The sequence below is a fragment of the Pteronotus mesoamericanus genome, unplaced genomic scaffold (assembly GCF_021234165.1).
Source record: "Pteronotus mesoamericanus isolate MK-2021 breed Mesoamerican mustached bat unplaced genomic scaffold, CSHL_Meso_final scaffold_1186, whole genome shotgun sequence".
Lineage (NCBI taxonomy): Eukaryota > Metazoa > Chordata > Mammalia > Chiroptera > Mormoopidae > Pteronotus > Pteronotus mesoamericanus.
The window spans coordinates 13842852-13868667 of NW_026555302.1; the positions used below are offsets into that span (position 1 = coordinate 13842852).

The 25816-nt window shown below is 48.7% G+C and overlaps 3 protein-coding genes across 8 annotated transcripts in view; 2 read left to right on the forward strand and 1 right to left on the reverse strand.

The window, feature by feature from the left end:
• The window catches only part of DCAF6 (DDB1 and CUL4 associated factor 6), a 69693-nt gene extending 66562 nt beyond the window's left edge, over positions 1-3131 (reverse strand). For 2 of the 6 annotated variants that reach the window (XM_054587812.1, XM_054587811.1), the window contains exon 1: positions 2767-3130. In XM_054587812.1, the coding sequence (XP_054443787.1) occupies positions 2767-2863 (97 nt within the window). In that variant the 5' untranslated portion in view covers positions 2864-3130. Of the gene's footprint in view, positions 1-2766 lie in introns of all 6 variants that reach the window. The other 4 variants (XM_054587814.1, XM_054587813.1, XM_054587809.1 and 1 more) reach the window with 3 other exon arrangements.
• Positions 3132-3733: 602 nt separating this feature from the next.
• MPC2 (mitochondrial pyruvate carrier 2) lies at positions 3734-15567 on the forward strand. The gene is made up of 5 exons (XM_054587815.1): positions 3734-4045; positions 8752-8792; positions 12966-13050; positions 13501-13612; positions 15343-15567. The coding sequence occupies exons 1-5, from the start codon at positions 3937-3939 to the stop codon at positions 15377-15379; spliced, it is 384 nt and encodes a 127-aa protein (XP_054443790.1). The 5' UTR covers positions 3734-3936; the 3' UTR covers positions 15380-15567.
• An 8413-nt stretch (positions 15568-23980) lies between these two features.
• ADCY10 (adenylate cyclase 10) overlaps positions 23981-25816 on the forward strand; it is a 39689-nt gene continuing 37853 nt past the window's right edge. Inside the window, exons 1-2 of the mRNA XM_054587565.1 lie at positions 23981-24128; positions 24726-24830. Of these exons, the coding sequence (XP_054443540.1) occupies positions 23981-24128; positions 24726-24830 (253 nt within the window). The remainder of the gene's footprint in view (positions 24129-24725; positions 24831-25816) is intronic.

Genomic DNA, 25816 nt, shown 5'->3' on the forward strand with positions numbered 1-25816 from the left:
AACACTATGGGAACCGCTTCGTGCGCTGCAGCCCGCGGTTCCCTCAGAAAGTCCCTCAGAAATTACGTCTATCGATTACCGTTTTTCAATTTAGAGGCGTTAGAAAACTGTTAACTCAAGATGTAGACAAGACTGTCTAAAATAAGAGAAATATGGAAAGAAGAAATGTGCAGAAATGATAGTTACTTTTATAAGCGATGTTTTTTAATAAAACTGTACACCCTAAAATATGTGTGGCTCAAAAGTTATTATAACAATCACTGAATTTCAAAAGCAAGACCCTACAGCTGTATACAGTATGAGAAACGGAAGCACTTAGAACACAAACTGGGACTTGGCAATTAGGGTCTAAAAAAGTAAACCCGACACTGAAATTGACAGCAGGTTCGCAGAGAAGAGGCCCCTGGCCTGTTGTCTGAATTCACGCCCTACTCTGGTTCAGGTGAATTTGGGGGCTGTAAGCAAACACGTGCTTTTTCTCCTAAATAACATATGACAAATTATCGTCATCCCACAAGGCAGAAGTACGGTTGGGAACTGTCATTTTCTTGTATGGGAGGAAAAGAGATAATTAACCAAATTTAAATAAAAATCAATGGCAAAGCTTGAATGCTCGTGAAAACATACATTTGATGGTGCAATAATTTGAAATGTAAATGTCACAAGAAAAACCTGTCAATTCGTTCTATCCTCGTTTCACTGTTATTGAGCAAGAATTCATTATCAGAAATACAAATAACGGCTATAAATTAGAAATGCAATTAAGCTACAATACTGTAATCAAAATGTTTAACTATTGAAATCTCAAAAAAGGGATCTATTTACTTTCTAAAACAGTTGGACCGACTTTTTAAAAGGAAGGCTTTATAAGAGCACTTCAAATTATTTTTTTTAAACTCCCATTCACCCAGGCACTGCGAACGCGGATTCCGCGGCGCCGCGAACGCCACGCCTCGCCCGGCGCAGCCACGTTGAAGGGCTGGGTAAGCCCACGGCGTAGGGTGGACACACGCCAGCTCACTACGAGCTGTTTTCCAATACTTAGAGAACCACTTTTACAGGAAGCTGTTCTGAGAATGTGCTAATTACAGTTATTTATTATGACCACTCTTCAAGTATTATTTAAGAAAAGGAACCCCTGTATGTGTACACACACATGTGGAAGTCTATCATGCAGACATTCTCCTAAAGACGGGGGGCTTCCGCTCGTCCGTTCGCCTGCGCCCGACACAGACTCCACTCCACCCGAGAGGAGTTAGAGTAGGAAGAGAAGACATGTAGGGGTTTAACATTAATTGACCGCCATAGACACAGCTGAACGGACAGTCCCAGAAGAAAACATTAGTATGGAAACCTGCATGTGTTTCTACAGAATGAACAGGTCTGTTTTTTACTGCCATGGAAAGGGATCCCAGAGGCAGGGTAGAAAAAGCGAGTTGCAGAACAATGTTCGCAGTAAGGCACCGTGTAGGCAGGTCACAATCACACGCACAACGGCGGCGACTCGCTGGGTGCGTGCGCGCCGGTGAGAACGCAGAGAAACCAAACGGCCTGGACCAGCACTCAGGACACAGATGAGCTGTTACCTCCGAGGGGGCGCGTGAAACTGGAACGGGAGGGGTTCACAGGGGTTTCTCTGCCTCATTTTGATTAAGTTCTTACAGAGACCGTTGTAGTCATATGTCACTTAAGACACTAAAAACATAAGAATGAGAAGGAAAATGCTTCCAACGTCTCTGAACTATTTTACAAACCAGAACTGTTAGATATAACAAGATTTCCTCTTTACTGACTGGAAGTCGAAACCAAATGACATCCACAAAGACTTACCCAGCAAAAAGAGACAAAATTGGAAAGAAAAAAAACATTGATGTTGTCTTATCTTCAAATAAAAGAGAAGGAATAAAGAGGACTGAAAAGACTGCACAGGAAGAAACAAAAAAGACCCATACTCAACCGTGGACTTTTTAGTTAGCTCAGGCATGACCCAGAATCCTTAAAAAAAATAATAAAAAAAATAAAAAACACTATCCAAAACGGGAAGAAAAAAAAAAAGTGGAATACTGTTCCCTCAAGCATTGAAGGCTGTTTTTAGAAAGGTGAACTAAGAAACAGAAAATGCCAAGTGTGTGTTGCAGGGCTGGGAATGGGAACGCGAAACCCTACACCTCCTTAAGGCGGTCAGACCCAACCGAACAGCGGGTCGCCCGGAGCGCTCGCGGGGGTGGGGACAGCTCAGCCATCACTTCCAGGCTTTGGCTCCGAGCCGCGGGACACTACGCGGAGTCAGTTCGGAGCGTGAAGTCCCCAAGGGTGGTCCCCGCGACGCAGCCGACCCCTAAACCCGCCGGGGATCCAAAGGGAGGGGCTGTCAGCAAAAACTCAGGTCCCCGGGTGAGCGGGGAGAGCGCTGGAGAAGAGGAAGAGCTCCAACTTTTGCTCCAAACGCTCCAGGAGGCCCGGCAAATCCTCTCCCGAGTCCCACTCCAGAAGCGACCCCCAACCCCTCTCCTGGCCGGTACCGTCCGCCCCCGGTACGGCCCGGCGAGGAAACCCCAGCCAGGGCGGCGGCTGGCAGCGCGCAAAGGGGCCCGGCCGCGGAGAGCAGGGCGCGGGGTCTTGTCCGACGGGGTCTACCCAGCGCCCCGTAGCCTCGGGGGCGCCCCGGCCGAGGCGCTGTCCCACTGCCAACAGCCCCCGGCCGAGGCCCCCTCCCCCACCTCTGGGCGGCGACTTCAGCGCCTCCGCCCCGGGGCCCCCGCTCACCCAGGTAGCGGCTCCGCAGCCGGGACGGGTCCTCCAGCCCGAGGGACCTTTTCCTCACGTCCCACAACAGGTGTGGGCAGGAGCCACCCCGAGACATGGCTCCGCCGGGCCGGGTGGGAGGGCAGCCCACCGCGTGGGGGAGGGGACAGGGGAGGGGACAGGCGATCAGCCCCCGAGCCGCACCGGCACCATCCGCGCGCCGGGCCTCGCGGGCGGGCGCAGCGACTTAGATGGCGGCGACGCCTTCGCCCCCGAAGCCCGGCCGCACCCGGGCCAGAGCTCGCCTCATACTCTCCTCACACTATCCAGAACATCCAGAGATCAGCAACAGTCTCCTCCCTCGGCCCCTCCAACGGGAGGAGGAGGTGGCGGAGGCGGAGGCGACTGCGACTCCGCCCCCACCCCGTTCTCGACACCCTCCGTTCCAAGCTTTTCTCGCGAGATGACGGATCATCCGGGAGACTGAGGCCGCCGGGAGCCACAGCTGCCCTCATCCTAGAAAAGCGGGTTCAGGGCACTGTAGCCAAGTCCTTCATTCTCTATGGATAAACGAGAAAGAGCGAAGAGCCTGAAGTCTAAAGTCTCTCCCTCATGAGTCTCATTTCATAGGAAACATGAGAGTTGTGGGCCGTCATCTTTAGTTGGGGCACGGGAGGCCCGACAGGCCCATTTTAACTACGGGCCTCCTTAATCAAAATAAAACGTGATCATAGCAGGTGCAACTTCACTTTCCCTTTTCCAACATGGCCTCGAGGGCAGGGAGGAGAAATGGGAGGTTCGCGCTGAGCCCCGCCCACCCGCGGGGCAGGCCAATCACCGCAGGTAGCTCCTCTCGCGCAGGCGCGCTGCCGCAGGGCTCTGGGAGGACCGACAGAGGCGATTCTTCTGGCACCTGTTGCCATGACTCCTCCTCCCGGCTGCCTGCCCGAGGGCTGGAGGCCGGCGGGGGGCGGGCCATCGCAGAGCCTCCGCCCCCTCGTCCTTCTCCGGGCCCGGGCCCCTGGGAAATTCGCAGCGGGGCAGGCTGAGCCGTGGCGGGAAGAGCACCCGAGGCGAGAGGAGGACGCGAGACCCTGAAACAGGGGAAAGTGACGAGCTGCTCTTCGTAGTCGGCCCGACGAGTACGCGGCCACCCTCCCGCCTGCCAGCCGCGATCCCCCATCCGCTGAGATGTCAGCCGCCGGCGTCCGGGGCCTGAGGGCCTCCTACCACCGGTTCCTTGATAAAGTAGAGCTCATGCTGCCTGAGAAACTGAGACCGCTGTACAACCACCCGGCAGGTAATGAACCCGGAATGGCTCCCCCGCGCCGCCCCTCCGTCTCCCTCTAAAGTAGACCTTCCGAGGCCCGCTGACAACTCCGGCGCTGAAGGCGTCACCCACACCCCAGCCCAACCCCCTCTCTGCTTCTCACTTTGCCTCCGTCCACCATCTGTCGCCAACCTTCGCGACCTTTGTCGCACCCCATCCCCTAGGGCCCCTGGGCTCGGTCCTGCTCCATTTCTGCGACCCCCAGACTGTGCGGGCCGCCCGGACACCCTCGTCCTCTCCGCCTCCGCTCCCCGAGCGCTTGTCGCGAGGGAGGCTTTGGAGGAAAGGTCACGCCGCCTCCAGGTCCCACTGGCACCGGCCGGCCCCGGGGTCGCTGGCCTCCCCTGCCCCGGGAGTCCACCTCGTTTCAGTGTGCCCGTGCCTGCGAAATCCCTGAGCGTGCTCCCCCGACCCCGTTCTGCATGGACACACCTGGATTCCTGCCCCTCGCTGCAGGTGTGACCTTGGGCCATATCCTAGGTCTCTTAGGTTTTGTAAAAATGGCCAAGGGGAGAAGTAAATGTGCGTTTGGCTCTTCATTCGTGTTCACTACATGTTAGCTCTCTCTCTCTCTCGTCCTGTTGGAACACAGTGTTCTCGTGGCTGAAAAAAATAGGTGTATTTCTGGAGGAAAGTGGAAGATCCCAATTCCTCCCACTCTGTGTGTTAAGACCTGGAATTCTCTATAAAACGGGCAGGAATGCTACTTGGTTGGCTGGGAATGAAAAGCAGATCTCTTTCAAGAGTTTGCAAAGGAGAAAAATCTGCCCTACATTGAAATATTGAAGTGCAACCCTAAAAGGGGCCCTTTTGGCCGCATCTCCTCTGAGCTGGTCTCATTGGGGGGTTGGAAATTTTCCCCCAGGGGCGACTCCTGCGTCTGAGGTGGTTCCCACTAAATCCTACTTCCAGTTTGATCAGGGAATGAACTGTATTTTGGGATTATACTTGAGGATAATGTTATTTACTGCAGTATTGTGCCCATTATAAAAGTGATCTTTAAGGAGAGATTTTTTTTTCTACTTTTTAAATTAAAAAAAAAAATCTTTATTGTATTTTTCCCATTACCATTTAGTCCCGGTACACCCCCGTCCCCCGCAATCACCACCCCGTGGCCCGAGCCTTTGAGTCCTTTCTCCTTTGCCCCATCCCTCCGCCCCCAGCCCTGCCCCCCCCCCCACGCGCTGTCAGCCTGCTCTTCATCTCTGACTCTGTCCCCATTTCCCCTGTAAGTTCAGTTTGTTCAGAGAGGTTTTTATCGCCGAAGAAGTGCATTTAGTTTGCCGTTTAGTTCTTTTAGCCCTCAAATCGTGGAATGGTTCTGCATTTTGTGGCAAAGATACCGGGAGGAAGGTTGGGCAATGCTCGTGCGGTGCGCGGGGCTGCAGGGTTGGCTGGACTCTGGTCCGCTCTGACCCTCAGCTTTGTGCTTGGTGTGTGGGCGAGGGAGCGGAGAAGGGCAGGAACTGTAACGTGGGTTTCTAACAGGGTGATTTCATAGTATCCTTTCCTGGGCCTTGGCTTTCACCATCCACCGTCGTTGCTTATAATACTTCATGCACCTCCCAGAAGGAAGGGGAGTTACTTTTCACTTGTAGATTGTGCATTTCATCCGGGGCTCTTGGATTACACGAGTTGTTGTGATCCTCGTCTGGCCCGTGGACAGAGCCGAGGCTTTGAAGCCAGGCAGGGAGGTTTGAATCTTGGCTGTGTGACCTTGGCCTTAAACCCCCCCAAGCGTTAGTTTTCTCTTGTATAATATGGGGATAATAATGATGACCATGTAAGGATTGTTATGAAAATTAAATGACAGTGTCTGCAAAACTTGTAGCAGTGTTTGCACTGAGACTCCCAACAAATAATAGCTTTTCCCATTTAAGCTTTGAACCAATATGCGGAGTAAGAAGCCCTATCACTGCAAAATTATTTGTGATTAGACAGTTGTAGGCACACCAATGTAGAAATGGAGAAGCATGAAAGATAAAGCTGTTGACTCGTTAGGATTGAATAAAATCTAAGGAAACACTGACTGTTATTCCAAGAGTTATTTGACTGACTATTCAAGCTTTTGCACACCATTTTGCATAATAGTATGTTATTGAATCATCGTTTAAGTATTAGGCTAGATTCACATACTGGAGGTTTTTATAAATCTGTGCAAAGCTAGGATGTTTATAGTTGGATACATACATCATTGATTCTAAGTTTTTGAGATTTAACATTATCAGTGACAAGTTATATTCTTACTGTGAAATCAGAAGACTTTTGGCACAAATAAAAATAAGTAATTTTTGGCAGTCATTATTTGTGTGAAAGCATAATCCTGACAAAACCTAAGGATGTGTAAGCAGTTTGTCACATGAGAGTGAACAGGTCATGTTATTACTTAATATAAACAAGTAAGAGGAATGTTGAGGGTTGTTGAAAGTCACCGACCTCAGAGAAACAGTGTGAGAGGGTAGGAAGGGCGTGGTGGAGAGCGTTCAGTTAGAAGCTTTATTTTTCGCAGTGGGACAGAGTGAGCACCTCAGCTCAACATTTGCATTTGTGCACGTTTGCCTGTTTGTAAAAGTTACTTATTCTGTTCCAAGAAAAAAACCTTTCCTTGGGGAGGGCCTCATACATACAATAAATGGACTTTCTGGGTAGAATTTATATATTTCATTAACAGTACTTTCTCTCAGATAAGGAAACTAGGAGGTAAAGTTGTGTCATTTTATCAACAGTTTCATCAAAGTTCATCAAGGCAACTGGATTTGTTAACTTGTTTGAAAATGTATGTCTCTTGCACACTCCCTTGCAGAAGTTCTCAAATTCCTCTATGAAAGTTTGAACTTTAAAAAAGTTTCACTTTAAAAATAAGACAAACCCATAACAACACAAAAGAAAGTGACCATTATATTATTCTCTGTATTTTTGTTATGCTTGAAAATATATTTTTAAGTTAATAGATATTTTTTAAATATTGTTCCATATTTCCAGATCATTGGCACTTATGGCCTTTTTCAGCTCCAGGAGTGGGCTGCTAAGAATCAAGAGGAAAATGTGTTAATTAATTGTTAATTCCTTGCCTAAAAGAATGTACATTTATATCTGATGGGGACACATTGCCCTCATTTTGTACTCCAAATTTAATTTCTTATGAGATGATTTTTATTCAATATATTTCAGCAGTTCAAATTTTCCACCCAATCAAGTTTTTTCATTTCCCATCATGAAATGCTGGCTAGGTAGTCTGTTAGTTATACCTCTGCTTATCTTGATTTTAAGGTACTGTAATTATTTCAGACATAGTTACTTAATTGCTCATTTTTTAAATAAATTGTTGCATTTCAGTGAACAGCTGTGAGAATGACTGCGTTGTTATATAGAATGTAAACCTGGTTTTCTCAGGTCTAGAATGATACGTGTGACATTGTGTTGTCATTGTTTGGGTGCATCACAGGTATTGCTAGCCATTTTTCCCTTTTTTAAAACAATGAAGAAAACATGATCGATTCGCATTTATAGGTCTCTAACTGATTATTTTTGTCCCTTGTCAGGATCCTCTCATATCTCAGAAAAATTAGAAATTTGCAATGTCATATATATTTGCAACTGATATTTTTTAATTTGGTACTTAGCAGTTGTTAAACTAATTTAGGTTTGTTTTGTAGTCTAAAATTACTTACTAACTAAAATATATACACAGCTCTTAGTCCAGGTTCAAGCAACCGTAAGATCATGTATGAAGTTGTTTTGTTAGATTTGGTTTGGGGGAGGGGGGCACTTGGTGCAATATTTTAAGACCGTCACCCAGCTTGGGGCACTTATTAGTTACCAGGCAGACCTGCTGAAGAGCTTGAACGGTCATTAACTCGGAAGCATCAGCCACCTCGGTGTGCATAGAAACCAGCCCAGGGGACAGTCCCGGGAAGGCGAAGAGGAAGCGTCCCTTTTGAAATAGGAAGAGAGGAGTCTGCGGAGGAGTTCAAAGCCGGAGACTCAAATGGGCTGAATTACCCTTGAGAGGTGAAGCCTCGGCACTGCACGCGGGGATGACAGAGGAACTTGGCTGGCCGTCCTGCCTACGGCCAGAGACTGTGTACCTGACAACGGAAAGCGACGGGTGTGCTGATGGGAACCCCGGAAGCTCGAGCTGAACAAGAGCACCCGCCTTTGAAGGCGGACTGAGGGGGGCGGCGCGCCGCGGCACCGGGCTCCCGGGGAGCCTTCGGAGCCACACAGGGGGCGCCACCGTCTAGGAGGAGAGCGACCCGTGAAGGCAAGTCTGACGCGGTCTGGGGCCCCTGCAGATGAGGGAGACCGCAGCCAAGCCTGGGGCATGGACAGTGGGGCGGTCCCTCATGCCCCCAGCCTGGAGGCACCACGCGTGGACGAACGTTAACTCCATGGTCAGGGCAAAGCACTGGGAATGGTTTCCAAAACCACCTCCGCTGTACTTTAGCTAATTTATAACAGGTTACAAAAATACAAATAATTGGCGAGGAGATCAAAACAACGCGTATGAAAGGTTGATATCGTGGTGACCGTCTAAAGGTTAACATATACAAAGTATGCAGAAAACAGTAAAAATGATTAGAAATAGATTGAGAAATCTTTGGATTTTTGAAAGACATGTATAAAATATTGAATAGTTGGTTTATTCCTAAATTTTTCTCTTTTTTTTTTTTTAGGTCCCAAAACAGTTTTTTTCTGGGCTCCAATTATGAAATGGGTAAGTCATGAGTTTTTATAGAAGCTACTGAAAAAAAATTCTCCAATAGAAACTTAGTAATTTGAAGTAACTTTTATGAAGGATGTACTTTTAAATGTTCATGGTATGGCTCTAAATGATTTCATGCAAATATTCTTAGGTGAATCATTTTTCCTCCAGAAAGCACACCAGTTTTTTCTGAACTTCGTAGGTTAAGAGGCCTGGGAACATACTTGTTATCAAAACCCTTACAATCGCGAGCCCTAGGGACAATGAAATTTATTCTAAAATTTTATGACAAAGTAAAACATTGAAGTAGTTAGACCCCCCTCCCCAAATGAACTGTTACTATTAATTTAGAATGAGAACTAAAGGTACACCCAAATAAAGTCAAGCAAAGTTAGTCTCAAAAAGTAGTGGGATTTATCCAAGAGTGTGTATTAATTCATAGCTGGTAAGTTCTGGAAACTAGGATTTCTAACTCCAAGACCAGTGCTTTTACTCTATGCCAGTGTTTCCATTCCTAAAGTTCTTGCTTAGTTGAAAAGAAGCCATTGAGGTGGCTGTGGCAAAGCATTGGTTTTGTATGGAAAGGGCCAGTCTTGGCCGATTGCAGTGCTGCTTAGAGTGTCACCGCTGGGCGTGGAGCGTGGACATCACGCAGGCGCGTCTCTGAGGTGCCCGCCTTCGGGCCCCTGGCAGCCTCCGTGAACCGGAAGCTCAGGGTCAGAGCCCAGCAATCGTGTTTCACTGAGCCCGCCTGGGCGTCCTGATGCCTTCTGAGGCTCGGAAACTGGTCTGCAGGTTTTTTAAAAAACAGACTAAAATCACATAAAATTTCCCACCTTAGCCCTTTGTATAGTGATAAGTACATTCACACGCTTGCGCAGCTGATCTCTAGAACTCTTTCATTTTGCAAAACTGGATCTCTGCACTCACTAACCAGTAATTCCATTCCCCTTTTCCCTGCCCCCGGCGCCCACCATTCTAGCTCCTGTGTCCGTGAATGTGACCCCTCTGGGGACCGCACGGGAGTGGAGTCACGCAGCATCTGTCTGTCGTGCCTGCTTGTTTCACTGGGCACAACGCCCCTGGGGCTTAGCTGTGGTGTGGCGGGTGTCAGAACAGGCTCTTTTTAAGGCTGAATAATATCCCACTGTATGTATATTTCACATTTTGTTTATCTGTTCATCTGTGGGGACACTTGGGCTGCTTCCACCTTTTGCCATTAATGACGCTGCTGTGAAGAGCGGTGGACAGATATCTGTCCTAGTTTCTGCTCTCAGTTCTCTTGGGTTATACCTTGAAGTGGAATTCTATATTTAATACTTTAAAGAACTGCCATATCGTTGTATATTCCAGAGGGGCTACACTACTTTATAGCCCCACCAGCAATTAACAAGATTCCAATTTCTCTCAATTCCTGCCAACTCTGTTACTTTTGTGGATGTTTTATAATGGCCATCCTAATGGGCGTGAAGTGGTATCTCATTGCCTTTTAGGTTTCCATTCCCTAAAGTGACTGGTTGTGTTGAGCATCTTTCATACACTTGGGACCATTTATGTATCTTCTTCGGAGAAATTCTTGTTGAAACCCTTTGCTCATTTTTTTACCGAGTTGTTTTTGTTGTTGAGTTGTAGACTATTTTAATTCTCTTGTTACAACAGTCAGAAACTCAGTGGTAAATCTACGTAGTTGAGGCTGTTAGACCAGGAAGTGGCTGTCCCTCAATCTTACAGCGTTAGGCAAGTGACCTCTACCAGTTCACGTCCTCGACTATAAAAGGACCAGGTTAACTGGGTGGGTGGGAGCTGTGTTTTAGAGGGAACTTCCTTTTTATATTTACATATTGAGAAAAGGTTCCATCTGTTTTTTAAGAAGTTTTAATATATCACCTTTGATGGTTATACTCTGAGCATTCACACGTAGTGTTACATAACAAAAAAATAAAACAAAACCCATACTAATGGAAGGGACATTATTATTTCCTTCCTCTTCTCTCCCTACCTATGTACTTAAAATTATATAGCAATTATATATGTATAAAGTGGAATTGATTACTGAAGTTCTGTTTCTAGTGCCATTATTTAAAAGAATAGGAATGATTTAATCTACCATAAATTTGGGGTCCTCCTTGACCTCAGATTTGTCACAATTTGGGAGTTTTTTGATTTTATCAATAGCTTTTGTGTGTATTTGAGCTGGTTCATTGGTGTTTTGAAACACTGGCAGTATTAGATCCTCGCAAGTGCCTTCCTGTCTCCTTTAAAAACTTCTATTTTAAGTTCGTGTTGAAATCATACATAGTCTCCTGATGACCGCAGAGCAACAGAAACTTCTGTGTCTTGTTCTCTGCGGGGACACTTCTTTTGATAGATACTTACTTTATGTGCATGTGTTTTTCTTCTCTCAGAGCGTTTGATAATCCCTGGCGGTCTGTACATATCCTAAAATTGCTGCTGCCAGCCAAATATGAGGTCTCTCCCGAAGGTGTCCAGCCATGTAATATGAAAAACAGAGACACTTATTGAAGAAGATACAAGATACTTAACGTTGTACATAGGACAATGACGCCTGAGTCCCCTTCAAAGCAGGCACCTTGGGACCTCACACAGTTCTCCCAGTGGCCATCTTCTGTCATGTCACATTTCCCTGAACTTCATTGACAGTCTGAAATCTCTTCCCTTTCAAAGGTGATTTTAGTTTGGGGAAAAGCCAGAAGTCACAGGGCACCAGATTTTGGCTATAGGAGGGCTGAGTCACCTGGCTGATTTGATGTTTCACCAAAAAACTCTGCATGAGACGTGATGCATGAGTAGACACATTGTTGTGATGAAGCTGCCAGTCTCCAGGTGCCCAGAGCTGTAGCCTTCTGAGGCATCCGAATAGTCTCCATGGAAGAACGTTTAAGCTTAATGCAAAATTTTATGCGAATTCGTTGCTCTACTCGCTCAGTCATTTTGAATGCAACGACCACACAGCACACATGCTCACTCGAGGGTGTCTGCCACCCCCACTGACTAGTACAGTGAAGTCATCATTGTTCACGCATGCGCATTCCCATCCACTCTCCTTGGCTGCCAGGTTACATGGATGTCGCGCAAACCATTCTCATTATATTAACAATGGCTGGATTTTCCTAACAGACCTTGTGTATGTTCTTTAGGAGCAAAAACTCTGTGCTGATACATATTTTCCATGCAAGAACATCTTTGAGAAACTCAGTAAAACCTGCAAATAATTTCTTAAAAACATAATAACATATTTAGGATTTGATTTAAAATACTTAAAGGAGGGGGGGAAGGGAGGTAAAGCTGATGCGGCAGAGTCTGCAGGGGCTCCTTGCACAGTGTCTCCTATTTCGTGTAGGCTTGAAGTTTTCCTCAGTCAAACTGGTTTTATTCCATCTTCTAATCTCCTCAATAGAGCAGTAGAACTAATACCGTGTATGATCGTATATACATGTATTTTGCCATGTGTAATGCACACTTTTTTGCCCAAATTTTTGAGGGAAAAATAAAGATGCACATTATACATGGGTACAATGATTACATACCATGGGTATAATAATGGTTATAATAATCGCGCCTATAATGCACACAACACCGTGGGAGAGCATTACACACGGCAATGTGTGGTATTCTGGTGAAGCCTTGTTGCTTCACGGTGCTCGTGGAGGCCGTGAGTGGGCGATGCCATAAAAGACCATTAGAAACGCAGCAGCGAAGAAATAGCCATCAATATTTTGACATGAAAAGAACCTTATCTAACCAAGAAACTAAAGTTCCAACGGAGCTTTTCTGATATCTTCAAAAAAGGAAAACATTGACAAAAAACATGACTGGAGGAATCTATACAAATTACCTTCGTTTTCAGGCATACTCCATGCCAGTAGTTCCTGACATGGATAAAGAACATATAAATTCACATGTGGAAGAAGTGTCATTTGTAGAACAAGTAAACACTCTCTCTCTCTCTCCCCCCTGATTTTTAAATATATCAGACTGCTTCCTCTGGTTAACAAAATACAAATTAATTCCGAAAGCCCTCCTGAATTCATTGTACTTCTTTGTCCTGGCCTGCACTTTCCGGACGCCACCATCTGGTGGGAATCCCCGACGTGGCGCTGTGTTGTATTTGAAGGGGAGGACTGCTACGTGACACTCAGGACGCTTCTTTCTCTGTGTCCCCAGGGGCTGGTGTGCGCCGGCTTGGCCGACATGGCTAGACCTGCCGAGAAGCTCAGCACCGCCCAGTCCGCCGTGCTGATGGCCACAGGTAAACTAAACCGCACCTGTCACACTCCCTGAAGGGTGGGCCCTGTTCTCATGGTGCTTAACATCCCTTTATTCCGCAGTTTAATGTTTGAGGCACTTACGCGCGCGCGCACACACAAGAATGCCCGGGGCGTCTCCAGAAGTGATTGGGTGGAGGAGGCGGAGGAGGGCGACGGCGGATAGGTGCCTGCGCGGTTTTACTACGTTTTTGTCATGAACAGAACTTCATATGGAGGAAAAAGTTCCAACTACTATCCTTTACCCTATACAGATTTCCCTTTGATGTAAGAACTGAGCGTTTTGGGTAACACTGAAGTCTAGTTTTTCTGTCATTTATCCTACATTATGTTGTCCTCATCTTTTTTATGAGTAGTTTCCTCTAATACTAAATGTTCAGATGAGACATTGCAACAGTAACTATGCTTTTAAAAAAAACATTTTATCTCAACAGGGCTTATTTGGTCGAGATACTCACTTGTAATTATCCCAAAAAACTGGAGCCTGTTCGCTGTCAATTTCTTTGTTGGGGCAGCGGGAGCCTCTCAGCTTTTCCGTATTTGGAGGTACGTGGGCCTGCGGGGCAGGAGAAAGTGGGCCTCGGAAGTCACTGGAGGGCTGTGCTTTGCTTTCTTTTCTTTCTTTTTTGTAAGATTTACATATAGTACTAAGGTGGGATGTGCCTGCAGCAGAAATTCAGCTTTTCTAGAAAAGTCTGGGGGTTTAAGTTGAAAGCGTCAAGCAGTACGTTACCTAGGTTTTAAATCCGCATATTATCCAGATGCATAGCTTTCTGGTAGAATCTCTTTATTAAGATAACATATGAACACGTTACAGTGTACTAAGTAATTTTCTGTATGAATCTTTTAGAGCTTTCAAGTATAGACAATAAAGTGGGAATAAAATATGTAGTTATGTAATATTGGAGATGGTGTTTCTGGTGAGACTCCTGGTTTCATTGGACAGTGTTCCATGAGCACCGGAAATTTTTAAGGCTATTTACTCAGTGGTTATCATTATCCGTCTGTGGTTGATTAATACCCTTCAGTGAGCTCGTCTTAGATGAAGGCTCTGGGTTTGTCTGAACCACGGACCTTTCTAAATTATAAAACGATGTCATGAATAACAGCTTTCTTTGGCTAGGAAAAAAATTGACCTCAATAAAGAGAAAATGATTAAGTTATAATTTACATTCCTTTCAGAAGGCGTTCTGTTCCATAGAGTGCAGTACCTCTTACCACCCTTAGGTTAACGAGTGTCTCTATAATTTAATCTTTTCATAATCATTTAGCACCTAAGGGATAGATGAAAGAACAACCCACTCATTCTACACTATGCATCGCGGCCGCCTTTAGGGCTTACTGATATCAATATAAACTCTGATTTGTACAATGACTTTGTTCACACAGTATTTTTCTCATATGCCATCCCATTTTAACTTTACATTGACTTGTGATAGAGCTAAGAGAATGCTGGGTGCTGTATTCAGAATTCTTTTTTTTTTTTTTAATATTTATTTATTTATTTATTTATTTTTAGAGAGAGGGGAAAGGGAGGGAGAAAGAGCGGGAGAGAAACATCGATATGAGAGAAACATCAGTCATTCGCCTCTCGCATGCACCCCAACTGGGGACCGAACCAGCAACCCAGGCATGTGCCCTGACCAGGAATCGAACCAGTGACCTTTCAGTTTGCAGGGTGATGCCCAGCCAGCTGTGCCTCACTGGTCAAGGCCAGAACTATTATTTCTATTACCAGAATTTCAGATACAGTTTGACAAAGGGATTTTTGGCACCTTTTAGTTACAATAGCAGATTGGGAGACTTTGTTAGAATCACAGGCGTTGGAGTCTGGAGCACATTGAATGTTTGAGTTGGGACTTTTGAGAGACCTAAGAGGTAGGGTAGGCGTCATGGAATAAGTCCTTCTAGTGTACCTGCTGCTCTCCACGCTGCCGCAAGCTGGGAGAAGAGCCCGCGAAGACATTCCCATGCTTTGTCGGACTCTTGTGTATTTCAAGAATGAAAGTATTCATTAAAATAATACTGTTGTGCAGGAAACTGTATGTCAGTCAAGGTGAAACTTTTTGGCAGCTGGAAGCCAAATGCAAATAAAGCCTGAGTCATCCCCCCTTCCGCCTGCCTCCGCCCACGAGGCCTTGGGAAGATTGCATCCCCCCGCCGAGGAGCCTCCCAACTAGGGAGAAGGGAGGGATGGAACAGGCTTTTCACGCCCCTTTTATTGGTCACTTGTCTCTTGTGATTCATGATTATTTTCCTTTCTGTTCTCTCCACAGATATAACCAAGAGCTAAAAGCTAAAGCAAACAAGTAAGAGTCCCTGATCATCCCAATACCCCTGATGTGGACACAACCGCTTGGACTGCGTTTGATTTATTATTTGGTTATTGGTAAGGCGATGCCAACTGTGTTAACGGTTGAAACACATGAAGAGCACCGTAACTTAACTGGGAGCTAGTGCCTGACTCAGCAGAAAAATAAAGCAAATTTTTAATAACTGTCTCTCTGCGACTTACGGGACTTGCCTGTGGATATTATACCATTTTTCCTACTCTTTGCCCCTAATAAATCACGCTTGCTCATACACACCCTGGCTGCCTCCTGTTCTAGTCGCCAAGGTGCGTGTGTAGGACAGTGCACACATTCAAGCGAGCCCGGAGATGCTGGAAAGGTTAAGTTAATCTGTTTTCAGTGAAAGATGGTGACGCAGCTAAAAGGGAAAGGAAATGCTGCTAAAGAGGGTGAGAAATGGTGGGCGAATGGCTGGCAAAATGACTTCAGACTATTTTAAAACACTTTAACTTGAAGACTTGAAGACTCATATTTGGCATATTATGTGAGATTCTTTTACAGCGACTGAGTAATGACGGGTTTCCAATTGTTCGAATTACTTCAGTAACTGACACAATGTCGCAGAAAGGGCTCCGGGGTCAGACCCACCGAGCCGGATCCCCTCCTGTGCCGGGAGCGGTGGCTCTGAGCAGGCTGCGGGGGCGTCTGGCAGGGGCTTGGGGTGCCAGCCGGCTTCCTGTACAGGGTGGGCCCCTTTGTCCCCGCTGGGAGGAAAGGCGGGACGTAGGTCACTTCGCGCTAGAAATGATTAACAGTGGGACTGAGCTCCAGGACGGCCTGTGGAGCTTTTCCTAGATGTTGCGGAGCAGCTGGTCCTGTTTAGAACTGCAGGCAGAGGAATCAGCAGAGCAAGTTATTTCTAAACATAAAGAAGCAAGAAACAAAAGAACTTTCCAAGTAATTAACGATCAAAATTTAGCAATCAGCAATTGAACGCCTTGGCCTGTTTTCGATACCCCTTCACCGCAGCCCACCTCTGAGGAGGAATTCGACGTTGGCGGAGTGGAGAGGTCCCGAGGGGTCCCGTCCCACTGCCCTCCTCTTACAAGCCCCACCGCCACGTGCGTTGGTCACGTGTGTGCTCATGTTTCTGTTGCCTAGGGTTACGCATGTAGGAAAAACATCAATTACAAAACAGAGCAGGGTGCAAAGAAATTATTAAAATGTATGTTTTAAATTGATGCTTCCTTTTTTTTTTTTTTTAACTTAAAACCTGCTCTGCCCTGGCTGGTGTGGCTCAGTGGATGGGGCGTCATCCCTAAAAGGGAAAGGTCACCGGTTCAATTCCGTGTTAGGGCACATGCCTGGGTTGTGGGCCAAATCGATGTTTTTCTTCCCCTCTCTCTAAAAATAAATAAAATCTTAAAAAAACAACCCTGCTCATATATAGCTTCCCTGACCACACTGGCCAGCCACACCCATTGTGGCGCTTAGATGCAGTCGCAGACCTTCTGCCTGGTCCTCAGCAACTCCACTGACAAATCATCTCGGGCTGCTTTTCCGCCCAGAAACCCCCATCCATCCTATTACTGAATCTTAAAAATTAAATCACCCTGATACGTGTCCAGTCAAGAACTCTCACTACTCCTCGAGACACTTAGTTCGGTGATCAGTTTCACAATTTTTTTAAAGCACAGGAAGCAGAATTTATATCCTCGAAGTCCTTACTACCAAGGCAGAGACTGCACCCCATGAAAGCACCTTTCCCAATGATCAGCCCAGCTGAGCTGGATTCCATACGAAAATCTAACGAGCCCTTCCCGGTGACTTCGCTAGGTGTGATTTCTCGGCGCCACGCCTGACAGGCCTGGCTTTCAACTCGGGTTGGCCATGTGTTAACGGTGAGACCTTGACCTCCATCTCCAAGCTCCAGTGTTGGGGGGGGATGGGGCGGGGGCGGGGGGGTGGGTAATGGCGCACACCGTTTCGGTTTGTGGTGAAGGTGCCTCCAGACGACAATGTAACATGGTGCCCAGTCCGCGGTGGGAGTCGAAGACGTGGAGAAAGCTTCGGAAGACAGTACACTTACTAATCGAAGGTAGACCCGAAAAGTACTTTCTAACACAGAGGAAGTGTTGATAGAGCTACAAAAAATATGTATGCTGTGTTAACCTACTCCACACCCTCTGGGGTGGTAACTGTCAGAACTCGAAGCTTCCTTAGTCGCAGCAGACAGCCAGCCCGCTGCTGCTGGGACGGGCGGGCAGGGTGCTCTGTGCAAGGTCAGCCCCTCCCCCCGCCGCCTCCGCCTCCCCGGGGCTGGCGCTTGTCTCAGAACAGAGGTCCAAAGAGGATCGGTGCTGTTGTTTCTCCATAGTAAACCCCTGGTCTTTTTTCCTTTGGTAAAATACTGATGAAAGGTTGAATCTTAACAGGATTGGCCTCAAAGCCCGGGCTCGTCTCCAAAGCAAAGCCAGTCCTACTGGCTCCTGCTAACGCAATGGCACCGAAGTAGAAGGCGCTGGTGCTGACGAGACTGGCTTTCTCCCCAGGGCGTCAGCTTAATCACATGCGATACGGTCCAGTGATATTAGGACTGGTTTCTGCAATATCAGAAATTCACTCCAGGAACATAATTCAATGAGCCCTTTTTCCCCGTCCCTTAAACACAACTGTTTTTTTTTACAACATTTTGAAACAGTGAATTTAAGTACCGTGTTGGCCTTTACTTGAGAATGCTTGCTTGCCTTTTCCGTTCAACTTTTCTAAATTCCACTTTTACGTGTGTCAGTAATAGTTGCGATATACATGTGAACAGCTAGAAAATTAAAACATGGTTTCAGCTGTTAGAAAATGTGTCACCCTCCTAACACATTTCGCCAGTGTCACATTGGGTTAAGAAACCCAAACCCAGCACCACATGGGGTTGCCCAGTTCTCCTAGGGGTGAATTGGGTTAGCGGTATGCGCTTGACCGGTCAACAAGGACAAGTCAAAAATTTATCTCAGAAAAATCCCTGAAGATAGTAAAATTCAGAGGCCTGGTAAAAGCTGTAATCATCATTGACCAAAACATGGTATGTGCTCTCGCAGGCGACACTGTCTTTATAGTGGTCGCCTACCAACGGCTGCCCGAGTTCACTGACCCTTACCCCACACGTCGGCCGGGGAGACCTGAGATGGCCAGTCCAGGGACAGTACCCGGTCTCTGGGGTCGGGGGGCGGGGCGGGGCGGGGCGGTGCCAGCCAATCAGAAGCAAAGTCTGCACATGGAACAATGAGATTCTAATGAGGGTGTGGCCAGCAAAACGGCTTTTAGACAAAACTGTCATTTTATGGCTCATCTATGGACAGACATGGTGCTCCTGCTGTCTTCAGAATAATGTCACCCAGGCCTCTCCCACCTGTCTGCGCTCCTGACAGGTCTGGGGCCTGATCCGCCCGGCCTCCCCCAGCCTTGGCGGAGGAGGAGGAGGCTTCTGGACGTGGGTGTCTCTGCAGGAGGTAGGCTGGCTGGGGGGCGACGTCCTGGGAAGGCGGCGGCAGGCCTTGGAGCTCAGAGGAAAGGGGGCGCCTCAGTGGAGAGGGGCGCCATCCGCGCCCGTGTCCGATGTCTGAGGCAGCCTCTGCGGTGAGGCCGGGACCCGAGGCGCACGTGCTGCCTGTGCTGCTGATCATGGATGTGCTGACGTCCTCGCCTCCCTCCTGTGACTTCGCCCCGTCCTCCTCCTCCGCCACCAGGGCCAAATGCCAGCCCTGGGAAGGGGGCACCGGGAAGGTGCTGTGCAGGAGGCAGGTGTAGAACCTGACCCGTAACACAGAGAAGCCTGCAGCACAGCAGGGGACGCACAGACATGCACAGGCCATTAGAGACACGTCAACAGAAACGAAGGCCCAGTGGCTTATAGACCCTCCGTGCCCCGGGAGCTCAGGGGACAGTGGCCTTGGGTTGGCGTGGCCCGGCAGGGCTTCCTGGCGGGTGACATTACAAACCTGTTCAGTTCAGAGTACGTACCTCCTTCCTTGGACTCTCATAAAACCTCACTCTACACGTTGATGAAAAATTGAATGAAAACTGAAATCTGTTAGAAGTTTCCAGAAGTGGATATAACTGACCTTCTGTTTTGTTTTCATTTGGGGCACTCTCTACGAAGGTCGGAGCTGCACTCCCCCTGCACCCCGGAAACCGCTGGCGCACGTCTGGGGCCTCACCCGCCTCCCTCAGGCGCCCTCGTCCCTAGCAAGGCGCCGCCCTGCCTTCTCCGAGCCGCTCAGTGCGTGTGCACAGCCCCTGGCTGTGACCGAGTGGGCCAAACGGTGGAGCAGGGTACCACCCACAGGCACTGAAAGTGCTCTAAAGTTAAATACGTACTTTCTCTAGGTCATTAACATGCCCAAAGTGTCGAGGGGCATGCACACGGGAGGTAGCGTGGCCCAGCAGAAAGCGCGCAGGCTTCCCAGTCCCGCAGACCTGGGCTTCCCAGCCATGCGGCCTGCAGCGCGGATGCTGAGTCCCGGTTGCCGCAGCTGTGGGATGGGGAGATAGCCCTTTCTCCAGGTCAGGCCCGCTTCCCGAAACGCGTCGCACAGAAAGGTCTTCCTAAGTGAGAACGACAACGTGGAACGGGCCACGCCGCTCGTCATCCTCTGACGTTGCGGAAGACTGTCTTTTAAACAGGACATTTCTACTATCTCCCTGTGGGTGCTCTTGAGGAAAGCTCTCAGGGACTCACTTTAGATGCCTTTGCCTCTGCAACCCGTAACAAATAGTTTTGTTATTCTAGTTCCCTTCCCATCCACATAGGTCATTGTCCTCTCCCAACGCATCCCCTTTTTCTTGCCTTGTAACCATAAACTTAGAAAAAGCTGTCCGTGTTCTCAGATCACCTTATTGAAACCCGTGGGGCCTTAGCAAGCATTTAGTTCCTCTTCAGGCCACATCACCTCTGCAGCCTGGCAGGTGGACATGCAGCCTCTCACAGGGAGACCCAGTGCTCCGAGACTGCCCAGTTCTGACGTTCACCCTCACGCTGTGTAAGTTCGCCTCCCAGTGCTTGGATGGCCATCGATCGCAGTTGATCCTTCCGGAGAAAATGCGAACCCGCTCCCCACAAGGTACGAGCGCTACCGCCAACATTCACAGTGTGCATGTGAGGAGCGTGCACAACTGCCCGGATGCAGGGGAGCCGCTCGTCGGGAGGTTAGACAAAACGCCGTGTTTGGGAGGATGTGTTTATACTGAATTATTATTCATTTAAAATGCAAATTTATCTAGATGGCCTATGTTTTTATTTGCTAGCCCCGGCAGTCTCGCAGGTGGTAGCCAAAGAGAACTCCCCGGGATAGGAGCAGGGGCAGGAGAGGGGAGACTAGACAGAGCTCCGCCCCACTCGGTCCTGCTCGTCTTGGGCTGCGGCCCCTCAGCCCTCGGTGACAGCCTCTCCCGAGCGCCCAGCCTGTGGAAGCCGCGCGCTTCAAGGTCACATATTCTTGATCAATGAGCTCCCTCCACTGAGGACAATACACACCCCCCTCCCTGTCCTTCTTCGCCCCGGCGTGAGCCTTACTCCTGCTTAGCCAGACGTGTCCCGACAGCAGGGAGCCGGCAGGGCAGCTCTTTTGTCGATAGTAGGCACCCGCCTTAGACTTTGCACGGGGACCTATGTCTCCCAACTTTCACAGTTCAGTGTAAATATTTGAAGACGACTAGTCTTTTTGCCCAAATGTCATCATCTCCTACTATATTTCCGACCTCTCCTATCATTCCTCGTGTGCCATAGTCACTGGACTTCACATAAAACGGGCAGAGCTAAACCCAGGGCCCTGGATCAGATTTGAACACAGCTTAGGGACCGTAGGACTGCATTGCATCAAAGTGTCCGATAAACTACGAAAGGTGCTTAATTTCCTTAGTACCACCAGGGAAACAAAGCCCCAGGGACCACCGCTCACCTACGAGACGGCTAAAATTTAAAAAGACTGACATTAGCGAGTGCTAGCTGGGATATAAAGCTCTGAATTCTTGTATTTTGCAGGTGGGGTGTGAGTTGGTACAACCTCTTGGGAAAATTGGCAGGATCTACAAAAGTTCAATATATGTATATCCTAGGTCCCAGCAATTCCGCTCAGGTGTAGGCCCAAGCAAAATGTTTACATATGTTCACCAAAACACATGCACAAGAATATCCTGAGCAGCATTAATCCTGATAGCCTGCGACCAGAGACAATCCGTAGGTCAGTAGCAGAATGGACAAATACCTCATGTATAGTCAGGTGGGGGAATACTATACAGCACTGAAAATGGACAGGCATCGATATAGGCACAACAGTATAGGTGAGTGTCACAAACGCTTGAGAAAAAACCCCAGAAGAATCTATAGAGCATAATCCCATTTACATACAGTTTCAACGCTGACTGAGGTAGCCTGTAATCTTAGAAACCGTGGGGGAGGTTACCCGTGGGGACAGCGAAGGAAGACTGGGGGGAGGCAAGAAGGGAACTCTGCAGTACTGGGAGCGTTCTCTTTCTCGAAATGAGAAGGGTTACACGGTCCTGTTCACTTGAAAAAGACTCATTGAGCTGCACACTTTGAATTGCCCATTTTCTGCACGCATTATGTGTCAATGTGGGTTTTTTTAAAGATAGCAATGCATTTGCAGTAAATCTAGTTTTTCATCCCACATGTTCATGCATTTGATTTTGTCAAAATTCTAAATACAACACTTCGCGTTTATTCTGAAATCTGGTTATTTCAGCGTAATTAGGCTATTTCGAGATCCTGAGTGTGCCACTGGATGCATCAGCTCTGCCTCCAGCTCTGTCTTTACCTGAGCCCCCGGGCATGCCCAGGGAGGCTTCCCTCTGAGTGGACAGGAGGAGAGAAACACCAGCACCCTGCAAGTCTGATTGGTAACCAGCTAACTGGATTTTCATCACTCTTACCATCTGCCTCTTACCCAGAAGGGTGTGAGAAATTTAGCCAAACGCCCTGTTCAAGTCAAGTTAAATAGCATTCTTTGGATTTAAAAGTGTACTAACTCTTCAAGAAAAGAAATTAGGCTAGATTGCTCTTGGCTGCAAAACTGTTTTGACACCTTTTACTCACTTCTGGCTGAGCTAAGCGCGCACCTGTTGCCAGGTGCGCTCACAGCTGAGGCGGCTCACAGACATCCCAGCCTCTCTCCCACCGCACGCACAGTGGGACCGCGCTTCCCCACCCACTTGAAATGAAACGTATCTGCCGGACTTGCCTGGGCCAATGTCACGTGAGTGGCAGTGAAATACGTCACTTCTGGGAGGACACGTTAGGCATGAGTCTGCCCCATGGAGTCTCTTCCCCGCACTCTCTGAGCAGCCGAAATGTCCCCGCCTGGGTCCTGAAGTGAAAGCAGCGGCAAAGCCAAGCCTCAGGCAACCTACAGTGCGGGCAGTAACAGGAGCAAAAGACGAACACGCCTTTGTCATCGCAAGTCCCTGAGGTTTTGGCATTACTTGGTGAAGCCAGCCCTGACCTGTACGGACGGAGGCACCGTGTTTACCGGTCTGTGTTTCCTGGGATGCGCAGACAGCCTCGTCTTTCCAAATTTGGCACGTCCCCAGATTTTCAGCCCAGCTTTTGTTCTCCACTATCTTTGGAGATGGCAGGATGTCTGTCCGTGCTCCCGGTGCTTGCAGGTATAAGTTGTCTGGGGCTGGCGGCCGGAATTTGTTCTAAATGACTGGGCGCTGCAGGACCGCTTTCTTATCTCGGACTCCAACTCATTCTCAGCAATACTTGTTACAGTTTTCAGTTCTCCACAGGCGAGAAGGCAGCAGCACAAGAGGGATTGTGTCGTACACCATAGTTCTAAGCTTTGTCCTTATTCCTCTTCTATTAATCACCTTGCTTTTATCAAAGCCAAAAAGTCCCTCTAGTTTCTTTTAACTTCAGCATTTTCCTAAGGCTCAGCTCTTTCTGGGCGTTCCGTTTTCTCACACCTTTCCTACAAATTCACGTAGCACTTACCAAATTCACTCTCTGACACTATTTGGGGTGCTCATTATCTACTGACCGATCCTCGTATATGCTGTGGCTTACTGGTACTTTAAAACAAAACAAAACAAAACCCTAGCTATAGGCTTTTCTTTCTATCTTTTGCTCACTTCTTCGCATTTAAGCTCACCAGGGCTTTTCCCTTTAAAGGTTATCTAATATCTAATATTTAATACTCATTTTTAGAGATCACTATACATTTTAACATTTGCCTGTTTACTATACTGATGTTTTCCCTGATTAAAAAAAAAAAATGTTTTTCTTAACTCTAAGACACCGCTTCATGCTCCACCTCTTCTCCCCCAGCTCCCTTGTCGGGGCGCCGGTTGCCCATCAGCTGTGCAGGGCCGGCGCCCAGTTCTCCTGCAGAAAGCCGGCCCTTCTGGCGTGCGACTCCCAAACGCAGGCACCCTTGCCGCCCTGTCGCTCAGCCCAGCCCTGCGCCAGTCAGAACGAAACCAACAGAGGAAAAGAAGTAGGCACGTGAGGGAACGAGTTCCAATCAGATTTCCTCCGTTCTCGCTCTTCTCTCCGGAAGGTCCGTCCGGGACCCGTCCCCGCGCCCCTGGAGCCCTGCACGTTGCCTTGAGCATGAAGCGTCAGCAAGAAGAGCTGCAGGACCGGACCATCATCAGGATCGCGGCCCACCTGCCGGACCTCATCGTCTACGGGGACTTCTCCCCGCAGCGGCCGTCTGTGGACTACTTTGACGGAGTCCTGATGTTTGTCGATATCTCAGGCAAGCACGAGAGGGGTGCTGTGTGTGGGCGAACGATGGGCAGAGCTGGATGGCGGAGCGGGGGTGCCGTCTTCGAGCTTTTTGTGCGGCTCGCAGCAGATACTCCTCCAGGGAGAGCACCGCCCCCTACCTGGCAGGTCCGGTCACGCAGCCTTTACTTAACGACGCCCAAGGCCCACACCTGGAACTTCAGGCTCCCCTGTCCCTGCCCGGACTCCACCGAGTCAACCCCCAGGCTTCACACACTCCCAGGCAAAAGTGACCGCAGGACATGGTGCCTCCGCCTATTGTTTCCGTCGTACCAGTCAACTGGCCGCGGCTTCCGAAGCGTTTGAGCTTCGTGTGTGTTTTCATGGCCGAGGGAGGGAAGTTCTAGACCCCTTGGAGGACGTGCGGCGATTCCTGTGCAATTGGAGAAGTTTGGAGGGAGGAGGTACCTGGCGCTTGTCCCTGACCTGTCGGGTCATAAGCAGGGATGGCGGAGGCTGCATGGCCGGCCCTGGACCGGCCGCGCCAACCTTTAAGAAGCGGCCCTGCCCCCTGCCCGCCCGGGCGCCCTCCCTGCGGCCACGGCAACGACCTGCACGTCTCTCACAGGTTTCACCGCCATGACTGAGAAGTTCAGCACAGCCATGTACATGGACCGCGGGGCCGAGCAGCTGGTGGAGATCCTCAACCACTACATCAGTGCCATGGTGGAGAGTGAGTGTCCCCGTGCCCGGGCTCAGACGCCGGCCCGGCCCATCTTCCCACGGGTGCTGGCGGTGACCCGACAGCGCGCCTTCGCTTAGCCCTCTTCACTTCCCCCCGGAAATGTGTGTGAGCCCAGCCTTCCGCAAAATACTGCAGTGCACGCCAAGGAATGTCACCTCACTAACGCAAAGTATTTGAGGGCAAGGCTGTGTTGCAGCCGCTAAAGGGTGAGCTGGAGGCTACTATAGAAACCGCTGAGGTGGTCACGCCTTTAGCTGTGTCCGATAACCCCAAGAGGCCGGCGTCGGGGTGACCCACAAGCAGTCACGAGGACAATGCTGTCCGAATAAGCGAGGGGTTTGTGGGTAGCTCATCGGAAATCTGTCTCCTAATGATGGATTCCGAGGCATGCGGAGCTAACTGGAAAATAGGGTCTCCTTTTCCACCCCTGCCCGCCGTCTTGCTAGCATTATTCGTATAAACTATTCCTGAAGAACAGGGGTTAACTCTCTCACGGTAAACTCTAAGCTCCCTAGTAAAATCTTCCTATCAGCCACCAGACGGAATGCAATGCTCTTGAAAAGCGGACACTGTACCTCATTCTTCTTCTATCCCACTCAGCACCAGGTTTATGAGGCAGCATAAATAAGAGAAAAAACATCCATTTATGTCAGAAACCCTAAATAAAGAGACGCGAGTCGTTGGCGAACAAAGCTGGACCCGCCCGTAGCTGCGGGGTCCCGGGTTCCCGGCTCTCGGCTCTCGGCTCTCAGGGACCCAGGCTCGCGTCCACTCCCTCCACGGCTCTCAAGCCCCGGTTCCTAATACTTATCCTGATCAGTGAAGAGCCTTCCAGCATCACAGGAGCAGAAAGGGTGTCCCCAGACCTCATCAGAAACCCCGCCTCCTCCTTTCCTGTTTTTTCTTCCCATTCACAGAAGCGGAGCCTGCCCCCCCACCCCCCGTCTGGGCCAATGCGCTCACGGAGGAAACCC

Excerpts from the sequence above, each read along its gene's own strand:
- MPC2 (XM_054587815.1), top strand. The coding sequence starts at position 3,937 with ATGTCAGCCGCCGGCGTCCGGGGCCTGAGGGCCTCCTACCACCGGTTC. Across the intron at positions 8,793-12,965 it reads GGGCTCCAATTATGAAATGG|GGGCTGGTGTGCGCCGGCTT; the intron begins GTAAGTCATGAG and ends CTGTGTCCCCAG. Across the intron at positions 13,613-15,342 it reads CAGCTTTTCCGTATTTGGAG|ATATAACCAAGAGCTAAAAG; the intron begins GTACGTGGGCCT and ends TTCTCTCCACAG.